Here is a 22218-nt window from a genome sequence, read left to right as displayed (position 1 = left end):
TTATCCCATTGATTCTGTAACACAATCCTGTGATGTGGGCAGAGATAACCATTTTACAGGTGAGGAAACTAAGGAAAGAAAATCTCTTCCCAAAGTTCCAGGATTTATAAAGGCAAAACCAGGACTTACACCTGCTTAACTTTGTCTGGACTTCCTGTCGTTTTACATACCAGAAAGCTACCCTTATTAATTTTTCATGGAGTATCCACCACATTGAGAATTGGCCAAATATAGAAACTTGAAGTACCGCAGACAGCTAAGTTATTTGCACACTTAAGTAGTGTGCTGTAATGAAAGAGGGGTGCATTAGAGTTCAAGAATCTGGGGGTCCAATCTGGCTTCCACCACCAACAAGTTGTGTGACTTTGGACAACTTACTTGGTCATTCTGGGCCTTCATTAATTGTCACTCTTTTTTCATTTATTAAAACAAAACAAAACAAAACAAAATGCTAGGTTAGATAGTAGTATCTAAGGTTTCTACTTACACAATACTAAACAGTTAGATTTTTGTCTGCCCATCATCCATTCATTCATTCATTTGTTGTGTTTGGTGCAATTGGGAATAAATAAAACCAGATTCGTTGCCCTGGAGGAGCTTTGATAGATAGTGAAAATCAGGCAAGTACACAAATAACTTTTACTTTTGTAAAGACTGTGTTAAAATGTATGTGAAAGAAACCAGCCTCCCTTTGCCTTATATTGTCATTTTGTTCCCTGAAATATCTTCAGAGACATCAGTTTCTTTAACTGTCAGATGAAAGAGTTACATTAAACCAAATGACTTCTAATATCCTTCACAGGCCTAACATTCTGATTCTTCCATAAAAATTCCATTAAGGTCCTCTCTCAAATTATTGGTCCAGGCCTAATTTCAGGAATACTTGGAAAATTGAGAAAATTGCTTAGTAGTACTCTGCCACTATGTCAAATGCTACTCTTCCTTTGATTTTTCCTTCTTGTTATAGCTCTCCTTTGTTTTTATCTTTATTTTCATACTCCTACCCCGTTTCTTCCCTGTTTCTTAGTCTGCATATGTATAGAAGTTACTGACCCCTGTTCTAAATAGTAGAGCTAAAACAAGAACACAGTAAAATCAGAGTTTCAAATAGTGTTTCTTCTCATGAAACTTTTCATTGAAATTCAGTGGAATTGTTCTTTCCGCCCTATCTCATCTCCATGAAGCACAGTGAACAATTCCAAATTTCCTGAGAGAACCAGTGACTAAGAAGAACGTGGGAAGGAAAAGATGATACGATAGGTGTTCATACGATAGTGTTCACATCTGGACTATCAGCTGAAATGCAAAGGAAAGAACAGCCACGATGTCAGAGTAACTCCAGTGAAGTTAAACCCTCACTCCAGATACATAATAAAAAGCTGGCCCTAGGCTTGACTTAAGACATGCCCACATATTGTGACCTAAAGGAAACAAATCTACCTTTTTTCTTTTCCAACATATGAATAGTGGTTTAGTAATTTGGGAAGAGGGGAGATGTGGGAAGAGCAAATTTAAGTAGTGTTTTTACTTATGAAAACAAACTCTAACTATTGTTCCTGTTTTCATTAAAATACTGTTGGAAGTCAATGCCTTTATTCAGTGCAGGACAATGTAAATCTGTGTCCCCAGTTTTACAGTTTTGGAGCTTTCCTTAAATAGGACAGATGAGATCAGTATCTGCTTGTGTTTGATAGAGTAAAAAGCCGGGAAAGGAAATTCATTATGCCTACAACAAAAAGGCTGGCATGGCTCCATGAACTTAAAATAGTAAGAACTCTTAAAAGGTTTGCCTTGCCTTGATTGTGCTATAGGAAGAATCCATACAGGTCTGAGTTTTCCTTGCACAACTTTAAATTCAACAAGCTGGCATTACAGTGACAGTACAGGATAAAAAGAAGAAAAAGAAAACTTGGCATCAAAACATTACAAATGATATATTTAATGTTCCATAATAACAACTGTGAATCTTGGCATCCTTTATTGTCAAATATATTAAAAATTATATCCAGTTTTTTCTGGAAGGCTGGTTGGTATTTGCTGCCTTATATGCCGTCTAATTCTGGAATCTCCCATTTATTCCTTATTATGCCAATTACCTTCTCTTTATAAGAAAGCATTCTTCAAAGACTTAACTTATTTTTTCTAATTCCCCTTGTATTAATATGCAAATATATTTAGAATATATGTGTTTGAATTTTTTTAAGTATTGGTTTTATTTTTTCTAATGGTGAAAATGAAAGAAAAATTGGTTTAAAATGTCCATAATGCCACCATGAATAGGGGTATAAAGCTGAGTACCCTAAAAGTACTCAGTGGATCAGAACATTATCAGCAGAATCTGACTTTCTCCCTCTGCCCCCGCAGAGTCCATGTCAGACGCACAGACAAAGTGGGAACAGAAGCAGCCTTCCACCCCATTGAGGAATACATGGTACATGTTGAAGAACATTTTCAGCTTCTTGCTCGCAGAATGCAAGTGGATAAAAAAAGAGTATATTTGGCCACAGATGACCCTTCTTTATTAAAGGAGGCAAAAACAAAGTAAGTTAGATGAACTAATGATTCTAGAGTGAACCATCTCTTTTCAGTTGAAAGGAATCCTTAATTCCCATGACTTGTGATTCTTGTTACAATGAATGTTATTACTGATTATTGGGGGTTTTAAATTCAAACAACTGTGTACTTGTGCAACTGTTATTATGATCAAAGCATATGTGAGGTGCCAGCAAGGTGTAGATTTCATTCTGAAACCCCTTCTCTTGACTTGTAGGCAGCAGTCATCTCATTATATACTCACATGACCTTTATGTGCTTGGAAGGGAGAGAGCAAGCTTAATGGTGTCTCTTCTTGTAAGGAAGGGCACTAATTCCATCATGAGGGTCCTACCCTCATGACCTTATTTAACCCTAAGTACCTCCCAAAGGCCCCACCTCAAAATATTATCACATTGGGGGTTAGGGCTTAAACATATGAATTCTGGGGGGACACAAACATTTAGTCCATCATACTAACCAACTCAAAAGACTGTTAGCAATAAAACACACCAGGTAGGTGCTTGCCCTTTTGCTCTTACTATCTTCACCAACAATCACAGGCAACTGAAACCATGTGTAAGATGTAAGTTTTCATCTTATAAAAATTTCTGGAATTTGGAAATTATATTTTTTAAAAAGGCAAAAAATCAGAAGATGAGTTTTGTAAGTGAAATAATAAGGACTGCCAACTTGTACTGAGCTGTATTGAGCCCGCCTGCCTGTATTTCAGGCACTGTGCTAGGTGGTGGGGATTCCATGATAAGCAAGACACTCTCTGCTCTCAAGGAATTCCCAATCTAGTAGGGGAATGGACAGTTACAATACAGTATGAGTAGTGCTACTATAGAGTAATACCATCTACTCCAGAAATCATCCCTGAATCCTTGACTAAGTGGTTCTCCTCTGTGCATTCCTCTTAGTATTTAGCACTTGCTTACTTCTGTCTCCCTCACTAGGTTATAAGCACTTTAGAAACTATACCTAGTTCTAGTAAGTGCCCAGTAAGTATTGAATTATGTTCATTTCAGTCCTATCTGTTTGAAAACATTTTATTAGCAGTTATCATTTGACCTTTTTGACTTTTAATTAATTTATTTCTCAATCCCTCTTTTATGTCACAAATGGGGGTTGGGAAGAAAAACAAATCTGGAATGAATACTATAATGCAGGTATTTATCCATATCATTAGATAATCATTTAAACCCTATTTCTACCTCTTAAGAATCTAAATTAACCTGATATAAATTGCTTTTTCTTTAAGGCTCCCTCTATTGATTATACACACAGACACTCTCTCTCTCTCTCTCTCTCTCACACACACACACACACACACACACACACACGCAGGTGAGCGTGCACACAGACAAACAAACAAAAGACCAAGAAATTCATCAGCCAAACATAAGCCAAGTTATATAGTTATAATTCTTGTTTAAGTATAAGAGTTAGAGATTAAATGAACATTTGGACATAAAACAAGAAAAAATTTTCACAAATATTTTTCCAGTTTGATATTACAGACCTATTAGAGAGAAACAAAGTAGAAATAGTTCATCTTAGTCCTTCATTTTTAAATATCAGACTGAATTTGTAGCTTAGTTGAAAAAATGTTAAAGTATTACTTTATTTACTCTTTGACTTGTTCTTGAATGCATCATAAGTTTTTCCCTTGACTGGCAAAATAATTCATGCTCATTAGAAAATATGGAGTTGGTAAGTATACAAGCAAGGAAAAAATATTACCCACAGTCTCATTACTCAGTGGCAACAACTATTTAAATATCAACATATTCCCTTCAGTCATTTATGTAGTTATACATTTGTGTAGTTTATCATATACTATATAATTTGAACTCTTTTTTTACTTAATACAGCACTAGATCCCTTTTCCCAGGTTGCTAAAAAAAGTCATTGTAAATCTCTTTTTTTAGTGACTACATATCCACTGAATGGAAATGCCATTGCTTACTTGACCATTCTCTTAATATTCGACAGGTTATTTCCAATTTCCAGTGCTATGAGGTATGCCTGAAATTATCCATATTATTTCCTTAATCTAGATTTCTGGACTTGGAAGTATTTAGATAAAAGGATATGAATATTTTACAGCAGTGATCCATAGCACAGCATGATATTTTTACACCAAGCAACCCTTATAGTACAGATGGCAGTAGTATCTACTTGGATTGTAAGAATTGTAAAGCTTGATTTTTTCTTTTGTGTATGTGTGTGTGTGTGGTCAGAAGCTAGTAACTCCTCTCTCCATGGTATTCCAGGCTATAAATGTAGCAATAGCATTTATAAATGTAGCAATAGCATTTTGTTATAAATGTAGCAATAGCATTTTGTGCATATTTTTTTCCTCTTTGGAAATTCTTTGGTTTTCTGAGTCATTTCAAGGATTTTCTCAGGAATTTAAATACCGTTTTTCTCCTTCATTATTTTACTTAAAAGTTTTTTCCACTCTGAATTAATTCTGCTTTTGACCTCTCAGGATTGGTTTTGATACCTAAGCAAATCATAAAACTTCTGTTATTGTTTTAGGAGACCAAACCATGAATTAATTTTTCAACAAGGTATATGGAATCCAAGGTGATTATAAGACTTTTCTGCTTCAAGAGGGTGAAGAGATGGAGAATTAAACTTAAATGAGGCATAGTATTCGTACAGTTAGAGAAGAAACCATTTTTCTGACTAGCTTATTCTTTGTAAAAGGGGTCAAGATTAGTAGTTAATGCTTTGTTGCTTAGTATTACACCTCAGGTCTCTCTAGATTAAGACTGAGTTCATTCACGAGATTTTAGCACCAGCATCCTAGTGACTGTGACAGCTGCTGATAATGTGGAGATCTCTCTCTTAGGTAATTCACTGTTAGAGTGTTTAAATCACAGAATCTTTGGCAAAGAAGTAAGAACTATTAAAGTTGTCTATCCAGCATTGTATTCTAAGATTGTGGAGACTGGGTTTAGGAGTGAAACAGGAGAAAAAACAAGCCATTAAAAATCTCTCAGATTAAATATTTACATATTTAGTTTGCTCTTTATCAAAAATGCTGGACAAGCTCTTCCTAAAATTAGGTTCATTTAAATGAATAGAGGTAAGGAAATTTGTTTAAAAGTTGTTGTAAAGCATTTGGTTGCCATGTGAAATGAAGAATCAGCAATAGTGGTAAAGTTCTTCACTATTTTTTTGAACTACATCTAATATGCTAGACAGTTACAGGGCATTAGGAATACACAAAGAAATAAAAGATAATATGTGGCTCCTTATCTCAGGGCATATCCAACTGGTAGGCGGTATACGGGTAACAAATAATCAGTATCATTATATAATTGTCCTGAAGGAGTTGTATACTAGGTAGTGAAGTCAAGAAGAGGAGTATCGCCCTGTCTGGAGAAAGACCTCACAAAAGAAAATTTGATGTTAGTTTATACTTTCAAGTTACAACTTTGTGGGTGAGATAAAAAATAAATTTTTGCAAGATGGAAGAAGAAAAAAATATTTTTTTTAATCATTGCCAATCTCTGCAGCCTCACAGTGGAAGACTTCTGCTGGCATACTTGTAGGCATAAGACAAGAAAGAAGCATGTTTGTGTGGAAAGTTTCATGCTCATTATTGGAAGTACAAAATCTCCTTCCCTCATTATTCACTTTGTTTCTGTTTTTCAACACTCAGTATCCTTCATCAAACTATCTTTTGCATATAGAGATAAGGCCTGAGGAACTTAGGTGACCTTTTGGTTTGGTTCCAGGAAGAGACCTTTAAGGTAGGAAGGGCATAATGTTCCCATCACTTCTCAGTAAAAGGATCCCTCTTGTGTTTGTTTCACTGAGCACCCAAACCATGCTGACAGAGTTAGTCTTTATTCTAGGATAAAACCTGTACTGGTGTGTTTTAACGATTTCCCCCCTCCTCCACCCTCCAGCCTTTTCATATTTATTTGTTTCTGTTTCTGTCCCATGACTGGATCTGCATCTTCACAGGAATCACATTAAAAGTTTTTTTGGTGGTTTTCTTTTCAGAACAAATGTGACATTTCCTTCACCTCCCTGATTCAAAGTTGAGGAGGGCAAAATGTCAAAAATAATGAGGCCAAATGGATCTGAACACTGAATACCAATCACTGAAACAGTGCTCAGAGACTTTTTCTTCACAGTCATTACTAGAGGCTATGAGAGAAAACGCCTTGGAGGTTGTGGAATGAAGAGAAATCTGAAGCAGCTGTTAGGGAATTAGGAAAACGTCCCAGACATAGGTAGCACTAACTTGTTCATGTATTCATCCACATAGCATTGTGTGGAGTGCTAGATGCTGTGATGCAAAGGAAAATAAGGCATAGTCCTAACCTTTGGGAAATACTGTGTGGGAAAAAGACATGTAAGCTGACTCCTGCTGCCTCAGGGCTTATAAATAGGAACTATTATTCTTTCAACAAATATTTGTTGACCTTGTATTGTATTATATTCCAGATTCTCTTCTAGGTGCTGAGAATAATAGAGTGAACAAAGCAGATGAAATACCTCTCTTTATAGAGCTTACATTCTAGTTAGGGATGATGGAGGTGGGGAATGAATGCAGACAGTAAATAAACAGTAAATATATATTATGTTCAGTGATAGTAAGAGCCATAGAGAAAAATTAAGCAAGTAAAAGGGATAGGGATTGCCAAACTCCTCACTAATAAGGCAGCATTTGAGCAGAGATCTAAGAGGGAAGTAAGAGATAAAACCAGGTGAATATATGGGGAAAGAATGTTTAACAATCACAGTTAATGATTTATTGAGCATTTACTACATGTCAGATACTCTTCTAAGCACTTTACATTGCTTAATTTATTTAATTCTTAAAACATTATATAAAGTAGGTACAATGACTATCCCCTTTGCATGTAACTTCTGAAAGTTTACAACTTAGCTCTGATCTGTCTCATGCACTGAGAAAATTTATTCACTCTATACTAGAGTATAATTAAACCTCTAATTCAGAGTAGAATCATTTGAACATATAGTAGACTTTTTAAACACATCCTGTTTTAATATTTTTTAACACATATCTTCTCAGGACTACCACAATATTAGTTGGTGGACATCTACAAGGAATTTGCTTTCATAAATGTATTAGAATGGTTTTCTGTCACCATTATTTGTTAAGATGGTGCTTATGGGGGTTAAGGGAGACAAGTCTCAGTTATCACAAATTCTAAACTAAAAGTTTAAATGAAGTTTAATCATGATGTTTATATTCTAAAGGAAAAGCTCAGTGACCAAATTTGAAAGCAGGTTGGAGCCTCCTAGAGAGGTAGGAGGCAACTGGGACTCCCCCTGGGGACACATATACTGGCAGCAGGCAGTGGGAAGCTCATTCTACCACAGGGACCCTGGTTCTGGCAAACAACATTTTGGAGTCCTCCTTCTAGCCTATTAGAACCAGGGGCTTACATGCCCACTAGTTGATTAGCACCAGTACTAGGATCCCCAAACCCCACAGCCAGCCATACTGGGACCCAGCACTGCCCACCAGCAGCACAAGACCAACCCTAGGACTTGCAGGCCTGCAACCAGGCACACCAGGACCCAGCCCAAGCCACCAGTGGACTGGCACTGGCCCTGGGACTTCCCAGGCCATGTAGCCAGCTGTGTCAGGACCCAGACCCATCTACCAACGGCTAGCAGCCTCCACATGAGGCAGGACCTGGCAGCCAACCGGGATGAGAACTAGCCCTACCTACCAGCATGCCCACAGTAGTTGACCCCACCACAACAGAAGTGCCCGCATACTCAGCCCGCATACAAGGCACCCTTAGCTCTGGTGACCAGAGGGGAGTATGTAGCTGGGCCCCATAGGACATCTCTTACATAAGGTCACTTCTCCAAGAACGAGAAACATAACTGACTTGCCTAATACATACAAATAAACACAGAGAATTAGGCAAAATGAGGTGACAAAGGAACATGTTTCAAATGAAGAAACAAACCCCAGAAGGAGAGCTAAGCAAAGTGATGAGCAGTCTACCCAAGAAAGGGTTCAAGGTAATGATCATAAAGATGCTGAATGAACTCGGGAGAAAAATTGATGAACACAGTGGCAGACTTAACAAAGAGAAAGGGTAAAGAAGAACCAAACAGAGCTGAAGAATGCAATAATTAATCGTTGAAGTAAAAAATACCCTAGAAGGGATCAACAGTAGATTAAATGATGCAGAAGAACAGATCAACAAACTGGAAGACAGAGTAGTGGAAATCACCCAAGCTGAACAAAAAAAAGAGAAGAATTTAAAAAGTGAGGACAGTTTAAGAGACCTCTGGGACAACAAAAGCATACCAACATTTACATTATAGGGATCTCATAGGGAAAAGAGAGACAGAAATGGGTAGGGAACTTATTTAAAACAAGAATAGCCAAAAATTTCCCTAACCTGGGAAAGGAAACAGACATCCAGGTCCAGGAAGCACAGAAAGTTCCGAACAAGATCAACCCAAAGAGGTCTACACCAAGACACATTGTAATTAAAATGACAAAAGATAAAGAGAGAATCTTAAAAGCAGCAAGAGAAAAGCAACTAGTTACGTACAAGGGAACTCCCATAAGACTGTCAGTAGACTTTTCAGCAGAAACTTTGCAGGTCAGAAGAGAGTGGCATGATATGTTCAAAGTGATGAAAGGAAAAAACCTACAACCAAGAATACTTTACCCCACAAGGCTACCATTCAAATTTGAAAGAGAGAGAAAGAGTTTTACAGACAAGCAAAAGCTAAAATTGTTCAGCACCACTAAACAGGCTTTACAAGAAATGTTACAGGGACTTCCCTAAGCATAAAAGGAAAGACCACAACTAGAAATATGAAAATTATGAAAGGAAAAATCTCATTGGTAAAAGCAAGCATACAGTAAAGGTAGTAGATCAGCCACTTGTAAAGCTAGTAGGAAACTTGAAAGATAAGTAGTAAATTATCTATATCCACAATACGTGGTTAAGGAATACACAAAACAAAAAGATGTAAAATATGATATCAAAAAACATTAAATGTGGGCAGGGGAAGGCAGGAATAAAAACTGTGGAGTTGTTAGAATGTGTTCGAACTTGAGATCCACTTGAAATAATTATACACACACACACAACCCACCCTTACACCTCTAGGAACCAGAAAAAGAAGAACAAAGCCCAAAATTAGTAGAAGGAAAGAAATGATAAATATCAGAGCAGAAATAAGTGAAATAGACACTTAAAACAATAGAAAAGATCAATGAAACTAAGAGCTGTTTCTTTGAAAAGGTAAACAAATTGATAAACATTTAGCCAGACTCATCAAGAAAAAAGAGAGAGGACCCAAATGAATAAAATCAGAAATGAAAACAGAGATGTTACAGCCAACACCACAGAAATCAAAGGATCAAAAGGGATTACTGCAAACAAGTATATGTGAGTAAATGGACAACCTAGAAGAAATGGATAAATTCCTAGAAAATTTCAGTCTCCCAAGACTAAATTAGGAAGAAATATTAATAAACCAATTACCAGTAATGGAGTTGAATCAAGATTGATCAAAAAACTTCCAACAAAAATCCAGGACCAGATGGCTTCACAGGTGAATTTTATAAAATATTTAAAGAAGAGTTAATGCCTATGCTTCTCAAACTATTCCAAAAAATTGAAGAAGGAACAATTCTGAACTCATTCTACAAGGCCAACATCACCCCAATTCCAAAACCAGACAAAGATGCCACAAAAAGAGAAACTTACAGGCTGATATCATTGATGAGATACAAAAATCCTTAACAAAATATTAGCAAACCGAATCCAGCAGTACATTAAAAGGATCATATACCATGATCAAGTAGATGCAAGGATAGTTCAATATTTGCAAATCAATCAATGTGATACACCACATTAACAAAACAAAGGATAAAAATCATATGATCATCTCAATAGTTGCAGAAAAAGCTTTTGACAAAATTCTATATTCATTTATAATAAAACTCTCAACTAAGTGGGTGTAGAGGAAACATACCTCAACATAACAAAGGCCATAAGATATCACAGACTAACAGCTAACATAATACTCAACCATGAAAAGCTGAAAGCTTTTCCTCTAAGATCAGGAAGAAGACAAAGATGCCCAGTCTCACCACTTTTATTCAACATGGTATTGAAAGTCCTAGCCACAGCAACCAAAAGTTAAGAGACTAAATCCTAAGAGTTTTCATCACAAGGAAAATTTTTTTTCCTGTTTTAAAAATTTTGTCTGTAATGAGATGATGGAAGTTCACTAAACTTATTGTGGTAACCATTTCATGATGTGTGTAAGTTAGATCATTGTGCCTTAAACTTATACAGTGCTGTATGTCAATTATATCTCAATCGGGACTTCTCTGGTGGTCTAGTGGTAAAGAATCCACCTTACAATGCAGGGGACGCGGGTTCAATCCCTGGTCAGGGGACTGGGATCCCACATGACGTGGGGCAACTAGGCCTACACGCCATAACTACTGAGCTCGTGTGCCTCAGCTAGAGAACCCACGTGCTGCAAACTACAGAGCCCATGTGCTCTGGAACCCGCACGCCACAACTACAGAGCCCACGCGCTCTGGAGACTGTAGGCCACAACTAGAGAGAAGTCTGTGCACCACAACGAAAGATCCCATATGCCTCAGCGAAGATCCCGCATGCCATAACTAACACCTGATGCAACCAAAAACAAATAAAATAATAGATCTTTTAAAAACTTATACCTCAGTAAAACTGGAAGAAGCAAAAGCAATGTATGAGTTATATTTTAATAAAGATATATGCTTAAGGATAAAAGTGGGAAAGGAATGCATAAAATGAAAATGTGTCTGTGTGAAAAAAATATGAAAGCAGGTTGAAAAACCTCTTCAAGGTCACTTATTACAATGAAAATAAAGAGCTTTCTGTTTTCAATTCTTTCATGCATTGAAAGGGACATTCTGGTGCATATGTGTATTTTATGTCATGCCAATAACTTTTAACATACAGGACACCCCAGAATGGTTTCTGCCCCATCAATGGATTCAAAGATGCTTTGTCAGCTACTCTATTGAATGCCAGAATTAAAGATTTCCTTACTGTCAGAAAGAGGGGGACTCTTGGTTAAAGGAGCTGGCTACCTCCTGCTGATAGGATACTATTTCCTGACAGAATTCTATGATTTCAGTGAGTTTGTATAAATTTATTTCTTTTTTCAGGTACCCCAGTTATGAATTTATTAGTGATAACTCTATCTCTTGGTCAGCTGGACTACATAATCGATACACAGAAAATTCACTTCGAGGTGTGATCCTGGATATACACTTTCTCTCCCAGGCAGACTTCCTAGTGTGTACTTTTTCATCCCAGGTAAGCATTTTTAAGTGATCAATACTCTTTGGTTATATTGGGTCAGGAAGTTCTTGGATTTTAAAAAAAATGTTAGTTTTCATGACTCAGGTACAATGTTTTTAATATTGGGGAATGATCCCTTTTGTGAAAGAATGAGAAGATTCCAGAAAACATAGCTATTTGAGTGCACTGAATATTTAATTGTTTGCAAGCAGTTGTTGAATACATCTCTACTGAAGCCAGCTACGGGGGTTGTTTTAAAGTACTTGGCTTATTCACAGCATTTAACAGAAACAGCAAGTAATTAAGTTTACTTAATACTTGCTGATTTTGCATACAATCAGTACGTAACCAGAGCCCATCCATTTCTACACATCAGTGCACTGATACTGAGAGGCTTAAATGCTCAGCATTTTGCCTCACTTGATTGCTTTATAGAAAATAAGAAAGAGTAAATGTAATTCCTCTTTCAGGTCCTTTTAACATTTCTACCAAGCAAGAAACTGTACATTATATTTAAGCAATACCATATTATAATCATTCTTTGAGTTTATTGTTATAGATATTTAATATGTTGTTGGTTTGGTGTGTGTGTTTTTATGAGTGCTCCAATCAGCCTTATATGCCCAGTGGAATATCAGCATAGAAAGATTTATTGTGGATTTTATTCAACTGTCTCATTTATGTGCATATTATTGGTTAGTTTGTTCAACACGCTGTTAAATGATTGTTTGTGCTCAGACCTATACTAGGTGTAGAGGGAATTTCAAAGGAGATCGAAGATACAGCTCTTACCCTGGTCCAGAATCTAGTGAGCAAAATATCCACATGAAATAACCAGAGAATAATTACAAAGAAATATAAGCCATGTAAGATAAATATACACCTGAAAGCTTAGAAGAAGCAGAGAAAAGAAAGTGTGAAAAGGAAAGACACATCATTTACATGGGAATATACTGCAGAGAGTATTAAGAAATGGACAGTTTTTTATTACGTGACAGTGCACACTGTCACAATGGTATGGTGATATGATTGTTGGAAAGATACTTATCCCAGCAAAGCCTGTATGAGTTCCTTCAATGTGGCATAAGAATACAACTTAAGACGCAAAGACAGCTGCACAGAACAGGAGTCACATGGCAGCAGTCCTCTTCAGAGGGAAAACATGAAGGCATCCATAGCTGATATTCTCCCTAATTGGGGTGAGGATCCTATCTTTGAGAAGGGGGTGGGATGGGGGGAGGAGTTGTAACTACCTAGTCCCTCTCAACTGCTTTTGAGAATCTGGCTATGGGCCTATGTGATCAACAGGTGCAAATAACACATTTTCGAATGCTTCTTGTTAGAATGATTGAATCAAGAGTCACTTTCCCAGAGGTACCACCTCCTCTGTAGGTCTAGATTTTAGGCCTTCCTAAAGTGTATTCCTTTAGTCCAGGGTTTCTCAACCTGGCACCGTTGGCATTTGGGGCTGGATAAGTTGCTGTGAGGTGCTGTCTTGTGCATTATAGGATGCTTAGCAGCGTCCGTGGCCAGTAGACCCTCACCTCAAGTTGTGACAGCCAACAGTGTCTCCAGACATTGCCACATGTCCCGGGTGGGGGGAGTGGAAGGGCAAAATCACCCTTGTGAGAACCACTGCTCTAGTTATAAAGCTCTAAAAGTAAATAAATATATACATGTCTAAACATTTACCAGCCTTACATGGAGGTAGACACTGAGACTTACAAGGACGTGCTCTATGTTTTGCTTTCCTTTGTCCAGCTCTCCTTAATAATGCCATTAGACTCATTCTGGAAAGAAAATCTTTTGTTTATTTCCCTTTTCAAGGATGTGCTGTAGAATTTTTGATCCTCATAGCCTCATAAGTCTAGTTTTGACCCAGAAATCAGGACCTCTGTCACTTCATGATACTGGAAACCTGTCCAGGTTTGAAGAGCATATTGTTCACACTACTTTGTTCTATTTTATGCATAATATCAACCTCTGTGTCTTCTTCAGACCTCAGATCCAGAAAACAGTTTATATGAAGAAAGCGTAGTAATGAGAGGTCTGGTTGTATCCAAAGGAATAAGATTTGTGATTATATATTGTTCCTAAAAACTCTTGGCAAGTCAAGGGTCATCCAAAATAACTCTGATCATTTAAACCAATATTTTGTGTCCCAAGATAGACTTGAATACCTCAAGACATGTTAGGGCTCAGAATAAAAGTTTAACAGTAAAAAATACCTTACATTTATATAGTGAGTAGCAGTTTGCGAAATGTGATCACCTCCTTTCTTGGTGACTAACAGCTGTAGCATTTGAGACTGTGGAATAATTCCACATTCAGTGATTAATCTTTGGGCTTCCTTGCACCCCGGTTTTTTTTGGTTTTTTGGTTTTTTTGGCTGCGTTGGGTCTTCATTGCTGCGTGCGGGCTTTCTCTAGTTGCGACGAGCAGGGTCTACTCTTTGTTGCAGTGCACGGGCTTCTCATTGCGGTGACTTCTCTAGTTGCAGAGCATGGGCTCTAGGCACGCAGGCTTCAGTAGCTGTGGCACGTGGGCTCAGTAGTTGTGGTGCATGGGCTTAGTTGCTCCACGGCATATAAGATCTTCCCGGACCAGGGCTCGAACCAGTGTCCCCTGCATTGGCAGGCGGATTCTTAACCACTGCACCACCAGGGAAGTCCTGCACCCTAGTATTTTTTGAAAATATTTTTAGTAAAAAGGCATTTGGTACAGTTTAATATTTTTGTGGTGTGAATGAGTTGGTTGGTGGCTTGTAGCATAAACCAAACCAAAATTGCCATAAACCAAAATCGGAATCGTTTGAAGAATGCCCCCAAAATGTCTCATCAGCAGTAGCAGTGGAGTTTGAGAAAACGTCACTGATGACATCAAAGTATCAAGCCATTGACTTCATGAGTCGGAGAACAAGAATGAGACATTGTGGGCTCTGGAGTCAGACTACCTGGGTTTAAATCCAACTTTGACCACTTAGTGACTCAGTGGCGTTTGAACAAATTACTTAGCCTATCACTGACCTTTTCCCCCCTCCCTGTAAAAATGGTAATAACAGTAATACCTACTGCCTAAAGTTTTTGTGAGGATTAAAGTGTTATTATATGTAAAGCACTGAGAATAGTACTCAGCAATATGTTAAATGCAATGTTAGCTGCTATTATTATTTATAAAGGAATAGGTGTAGGTATATCTTTGCCTGTTAGACTCTACAGTATTTATTTTAACAGCTTTTTTTCACATGGCCCCATTTCAGACTATATGATCTCACGTTTTAGAAGGAACATGAGATATGCTGTTCAAGGACTCCATTACCTCTGCTTATGGTCACGGGTGATGCTTAGGTTCCACATAGTCATTGTGTGCATTGGATGTGTGTAACAATTCTTCATAAAGAATAATAACCAGTAACATTCGGCATATTAATTCCTGTGCCGAGGTACCACCTTAACTCTATTTTATTAAGCTTATTGAAAGAGAGCGTCACCACATAATATGAATTTTCAGAAACAAAAGCTCTTCATTCCCAAAGGGTGAGTGATAAGTAATAGTATTTGCTTTAGCAAATGCAGGTAAACTGGTGTATGTTTTGACTTTAGGGAAATTAATCTGCAGACTTTCCTGCAGAAAACAGAAGAAGACTAAAGCCTTACATCCAGAAGGGTGATAAGAGAATAAAACAATGAGAACCAAATCTCAGCCCAGAATAAAACATGGACAACCAACTTTCAAACTTTGCTTGATGATAATCTCATTTCAAGAGATGGTTAGAAGGGATAAAAGTTTAGTATCTTCTTCATAATGTTTTGACAATCCTGAAGTTTCAGTCATGTAAACTTTCTGTCTCCTGTATACTACCCTTTGAGGACTTTTATGCTATATGACAATAGAGTTTATCTGTTGACCATGTGCTATTGTAGACAATACTGGAAGAATGAAATGTATTGTTAGAAGGAAATTGCAAGGCCGGATTGATGTTTGAGAAACTGTAGGCACAAATGTCATGGCACCTTAATCAGGATTCTTTATAAGGTTTTGGACCCATTCTTCTCAGTCTTAGGGCTTCTAATCATTCTTGGTTTTATATCCACAAGTGAGGTCTGGGAATTCTCTCTCCTTAAGTGAAAAGTTTTTAAAAGCCAAGAATATGACTCTACTCTCTAATTTTGTTACTATTGTTGCACTCAGTTTTCTGAATTCCTTCATCAGAGCTCTTTCTCATAGCCAAGTTTGTCCTAAAAGCCTCATAAATTGAAGAAAACAATCTTCAGGATTTAGTCTGAAAATTAGAGGCAATATTAACACTTTTCAACAGCATCAAGTAAGTTTTGAAAGCTATGCAGTGCATCGCATTCCAAACTATTCTACCAAATACTCTAATCTTGTTCTGTGTTACTGGAAGTTGCCTATGCCCTAAGCATCTCCTATGTCATTTAAGTTACCTTCATATTTAATGAAACCATCTAAAATCTGAAGCAAAGGAATTGGCGTTCCAATTCCAGCAGTTGACAGCTCACTCAGTTGTAGATGGGCAAAATATCAGAAAGGTTTTCTTTTTTAAAATACTGTTTATCAAGTTTTAGAATCAGGTTTTATAACTCTGGAATCTGATTTACAAAAATGGTTTGTAGATGTCCATTTTAAAGACTATGGGTAATCAACATTTTTTAAGGAACAGTCAACATTGTTCATTAGTTTCTCAATCATTAAAATCACCATAGGACAAAATTACTTTTTTTTCACCCTGAGACACTTCCCTTTGTGGCAGTTAATATGACATTCTCCTGGCATTCTCTGTTGTTTCATTCCAAATCCACACACAACACAACTGGCCTCATCACGTTCTGAATCAGATTTTGGAAAGCCCAGAGGGAGAAACCAGATACTACATTCATTTTATTCTAGACAGATGGCTCTCGATAGGAATTTCCACTGAGGTATGGTTCATGAAACGACAGTAGATACTGTTCTCTCATTGAATAGCAAAACAAAGCAGTTTACAGTAAAAGTTCACAGATATCCCAGCCTCACGCAGTGAGACAAGAGCCCACTTCCAACTTCTCACACTAGGAGATCCTTCTGGCCCTGTCAATTTTGACAAAAGCCAAGATCCCATCTGCTCTGAGAAAGCTTTGGAGGCTCATGCAAAGCTCAGCTGGTTGTTACTTAGGGATAAAATTCAAACTAATGGACCTTCCTCCACTTTTTAATTATTTTTTTGTAAATACAGTCATATCTATGTTTTATCCTTTGGCAGGATTTTTGCTTTTACTCATTACTGTGTGCTTAGTAGTGTTCTAAAAATGATATAGTGCCATATCAACAGCAAATGAAATAAAACATATGTGTGGCCAAGCACTGCTTTGCAAACCGTAGACTACCCCTCTCAATCATGCTACCTGTCAAGTATCAAACCTGAGTATTGACATCAACTGAAAGACCTCATTTACCTGTCACGTGATTTGGATTTGTTAAGTCCAGAGAGGAAGCCTAGGGTGATTAAATGCAAACGTTGACACCATAGTAATCTTTCTTGCCCTTTGCAGTAAATTGCCCCATGGTTAATATAGAGAAAAATTTTTCATTACTCAGAATGTTATATATAGATCTTAAGGATTAAATATCACCAGTTGGACTGGTATTATGCATGGAGCAGTATTCATTCAGAAGGTACTTACTGAGTGGCTGCTCTGTGGCAGGCACTGTACTAGGTACTTATCCTCAGAACCTAAGGCAGTTCAGTGTATGGTTTAGAGACAGAGAGTTCTAATTACATTTCTGTCATTTACTAGCTCCTTTATTCATTTTTTTTATTTTTTGGAAATTAATCTTTCTTTGGCATAGTTTCTTCAGCTGTAGAATATAAATAATAACAGTAACCAACTCATAGGGTTGTTGTGAGAGTTAAATGAGTTGAGAGGAAGCATGTATGCAAGCGCAGCTATTAGAACAGTGCTCAGTAAGCTCAGCTGCTCTCATTATTGCCATTATTATGAGAAGGAGAAAGATTGGTCCACTCTGTGTCTGCAAGTTCTACCATTCATAATTTCTTTGGCTTAAGAAAGTACACGTGGGGCTTCCCTGGTGACGCAGTCGTTGAAAGTCCGCCTGCCGATGCAGGGAACATGGGTTCGTGCCCCGGTCCGGGAAGATCCCACATGTCGCGGAGCGGCTGGGCCCGTGAGCCATGGCCGCTGAGCCTGCGCGTCCGGAGCCTGTGCTCCGCAACGGGAGAGGCCACAACGGTGAGAGGCCCGCATACCGCAAAAAAAAATTTTAAAAAGAAAGTACATGTGTTATCCAGCAGTCTAATACATCAACAGCTATTGATACCAAAACATAAACTGATTATTAGGGTTACCCCAAAAGAAAGCACATCCCTAAGGGTATGGGACTGAGGGCAGTGTTGTTTTTATGAGAGTGAGAAGTTTATTAATGAAAGGAGGAAACACATTAGGGTTCATTACCACGGTGGGCATTGTGGTCATCCGAAAGACAGTACAAGGTCTTGCATCCCTGGCTAGGGATAATTGACAAGTGGGTGGAGGGGCCCTGAATATAAGACTCTCAGGTTTTCCCAAGGCCAGCCTTGGCCTTAAGTGATATCTTTCTGCTATTAAAATGTGAACATGGAGAATAGGATCTGCAAGAAAAAATATGCTTAGCAGTTAACAAGCATACACAGATTGCCTGGGTTCAAAACCTGAATATGCCACTTAATAGTAGTGTAACCTTGAGCATATTCCTTAACTGACCTTTGACATCCATAAAACGAGCATGATAAATTTTTATGGGGCTGCTGACAATTAAATTAGACCTAGAAACAATGTCTGACAGAAAAAACTCAGTAAATATGCCTCTATCATTGTTATTGTACTTTGCTATTATTGGAGCCGCTTTGTTTTAATTATTTAGTTTCTTTCCAAAGGCTTAACTTGATTTTGCTTGTGCTGTGTGGGCCTTTGGCTGAATTTGAAGTTCAAGTTCCAAATCTTTTTTAGCTTCATTTTGTTATAGTTTCAGTATTCAACCAGTGATCTCAATCGTACCCATATAAAATTAGTTTGTTGATGAAGTAGCAAATTTGAAAGCAAAGTTATTTTCTTGGTTCCATGTCTAGTTGAAATTCTAGCACTAGAATTTGGGCAGATCTCCTTGTATTTTAGTCCCTATCTGCAAAATTAAAAATACTATCTAAACTTAGTTTCATTTACAAATTACATATAGCATGTGAAAACCTCCCCTCGGGTTCCTAAAATTCAGACTTTTTAAGGAGTTAAGTTGATGATTAACTTAATCAGATTCCATTTGCTCATAACATTTAAGAATTCAGTTTTTGATATCATGAATGCCAAAGTTTTAAAGAACTGCTGGGTAATCCTAAATTGCTCCACTGAGCAGATTAACAATTACTATTAGTATCATTTTAAATATGTGCAAAAGTATTGGTGTAGGGACAATAAAACTTCATTAACGGAGGTAACTACAACTGGAGATGTAGGAAAATTGACCTGAGTCGAGTCCTGTGTTCACAGTGTATAATGGAAGAATTTTCTAAGCAAAATGATAGTATTCTCTCTTTGGTCTTCACCTATTGTTAGAAAAGTTTCTGAAACCCATTTACTCTATAATGAATATATTTGTCAATTGCTTAAAATGTTATACCTCCATTAAGATAGTTATAGTTTACCACCAAGTATGAAGCTCAAGAAACGAAGCTCAGATTGTGAAATTCCAGCTGCCATCCAGTGGGAATGGTAGGTATTTTTTGGACAGAGGAATCTTTTAAGTAGCCTTAAGTGCATCAGGTAGATGCCTCGTCCCCAAAGCCTAGTTCATCTGATTTCAGTCTAGATGCTACTGTCTACACATCACACACATCACACTTTAGAACGGAAGTGGCAGATATATTTTAGCTCATTTGGCAATAGTTGATTGTCAGTAATTACATGAATTTCGGTTGAGAAGAGTCCTGAGACCCAGTCCAAATTAGCAGAAAAGAGTATGTGATTTATTAACACTGAATGAAGGAAAGGGAGCAGCAGCATTTGTGTAAAGTATTTATAATCCTGATTCTAATCCTGAACCTTGAATTCACCAAGGGCATAGACTGTGTCTTACTCATTTTTGTACCACTAGTGCCCAACATGGAACACTCTGTGGCTTTTAATAAATGTTTATTAAAATTAAAATTTTATATTTTAATAAATATAAAGTTATGAATTCATATTCATAAAATACTTTGCACTGTATATACACATACTTTTTTTCTCTGAGAGATCTTAATTGTAATAATTTTTATGTTAAAAAAAAAATACAAGCACAGAAATGAAGAATGACTCGTACCATCATCTGAGAGCAAATGGACTGAAAACCTGTGACTAGAATCCACTGCTTTTCATTCTCTCAGTCCTGGTCCTAGTCTAGTCCTAGTCTCTTTGGCCAAGAGCTTTCGGATTGCTATGAAGGAGATCTTACACATACTAACCAATTTTTTTTTCATACTTTCCCAAGGTCTGTCGAGTTGCTTATGAAATCATGCAGACACTGCATCCCGATGCCTCTGCAAACTTCCATTCTTTGGATGACATCTACTATTTTGGAGGTCAAAATGCCCACAACCAGATTGCCATTTATCCTCACCAACCTCGAACTGCAGATGAAATCCCCATGGAACCTGGAGATATCATTGGTGTGGCTGGAAATCATTGGGATGGCTATTCTAAAGGTGTCAACAGAAAACTGGGAAGGACGGGCCTCTATCCCTCCTACAAAGTTCGAGAGAAGATAGAAACAGTCAAGTACCCCACATATCCTGAGGCTGAGAAATAAAGCTTAGATGGATGAGAAAGACAACCAAACTCAGTTCAAACCGTTTGAGCCAAACAGTAGATGAAGAAGGCCCCAACCTAACAACTCATGGTTAAATGAGTCAACACCCCCAGCGCCAGGAGCAGCTGGGATCTGACAGATGCTTCACTGGTGGAATTCCTCTTTAACAAGGGCTACCGTGCCCTCAAAACCATGCACAGTCCGATAATGTACTCACGTATAACATACAAACAGGTTGTTTTCTACTTTGCCCGTTCTTTCAAGATTATGTCCCCATGAAACAAACACTGCCACATTGTGTAATTTAAGTGACACAGACATTTTGTGTGAGACTTCAAACATGGTGCCTATATCTGAGAGACCTATGTGACCTAACGAGATGACTCAAATAGCTCCCTCCTGCGGGGAGCTTGATTCTTAGCCAGTGGTGGTATTGTAACCACTGAATTCACTCCAATCAACAGATTCAAAATGAGAATGGATGTTTTTGTCTGGAATTTTTTTTTGAGTAATTGTACCAGTTCATCCACCTCATCATTAATAAGTGAAGGATACAACAGAAAATAAAATATTCATACTCCATTAGGAACTTTTGTAAAACAATACCATGAACAGATTCTTTAGTACTCAATGTTTCCGGACATTCTCTTTGATAACAAAAAATAAATTTTAAAAAGGAATTTTGTAAAGTTTCTAGAATTTTATATCATTAGATGATGATGTGGCCAGCTGTATAGTGGAAAATGTTGATAAAAAGAGTTTTATAGTTCTGCTTTACTTTTTTTTTTTTTTTTTTCTGTTTCAGATTGAGTGGCTTAGCTCAGAGAGTCCTTGGTCCATTTTAACACTGAAAACTGAGTTTAGTTGGTGCACATTACAGAGTTGCTCAGAACCATCTTAGGGAAATTTTATTTTATTATTTTGGACATTGTTTATTTGATTTAATTGAATCAAATAATCATACTCCTCAGTGCCAGAGGAACTATCCCCTCCACTCCCAAGCTAACAATTTCAGGCTTGTTCTTTCTTATTGTGGCTATTGTCACTTTTTGTGAGTTGAGACCTGTTGTTTTATCCAGAAAATGATTTGTGCCCTTTCCTATCATGTCCTGCTTTTGAGAGTACCAGGAATCTGTGGGGTTGGGAAGCTGGCTCTGTTTCCTTTTTTTTTTTTTTTACTTTATTTATTTATTTACTTTTGGCAGCATTGGGTCTTCATTGCTGTGCGCAGGCTGTCTCTATTTGCGGCAAGCGGGGGCTACTCTTTGTTGTGGTACACAGGCTTCTCATTGCGGTGGCTTCTCTTGTTGCAGAGCACAGGCTCCAGGTGCGTGGGCTTCAGTAGTTGTGGCGCACAGGCTCAGTAGTTGTGGCTCGAGGGCTCTAGAGCGCAGGCTCAGTAGTTGTGGTGCACGGGCTTAGTTGCTCCCTGGCATGTGGGATCTTCCCAGACCAGGGCTCGAACCCATGTCCCTTGCACTGGCAGGTGGATTCTTAACCACTGCCC

General features: G+C 37.7%; 1 protein-coding gene across 7 annotated transcripts in view; it reads left to right on the top strand.

Moving 5' to 3' along the window:
* FUT8 (fucosyltransferase 8) overlaps window positions 1-21384 on the top strand; it is a 314298-nt gene extending 292914 nt beyond the window's left edge. For all 7 annotated transcript variants that reach the window (XM_060141031.1, XM_060141067.1, XM_060141048.1 and 4 more), the window contains 3 exons: window positions 2365-2541; window positions 11741-11891; window positions 20394-21384. In XM_060141031.1, the coding sequence (XP_059997014.1) occupies window positions 2365-2541; window positions 11741-11891; window positions 20394-20711 (646 nt within the window). In that variant the 3' untranslated portion in view covers window positions 20712-21384. The remainder of the gene's footprint in view (window positions 1-2364; window positions 2542-11740; window positions 11892-20393) is intronic.
* Window positions 21385-22218: the final 834 nt, after the last annotated feature.

Source organism: Lagenorhynchus albirostris, chromosome 1 (genome assembly GCF_949774975.1).
Source record: "Lagenorhynchus albirostris chromosome 1, mLagAlb1.1, whole genome shotgun sequence".
Taxonomy (NCBI): domain Eukaryota; kingdom Metazoa; phylum Chordata; class Mammalia; order Artiodactyla; family Delphinidae; genus Lagenorhynchus; species Lagenorhynchus albirostris.
This window is presented reverse-complemented; position numbering and strand designations above follow the sequence as displayed.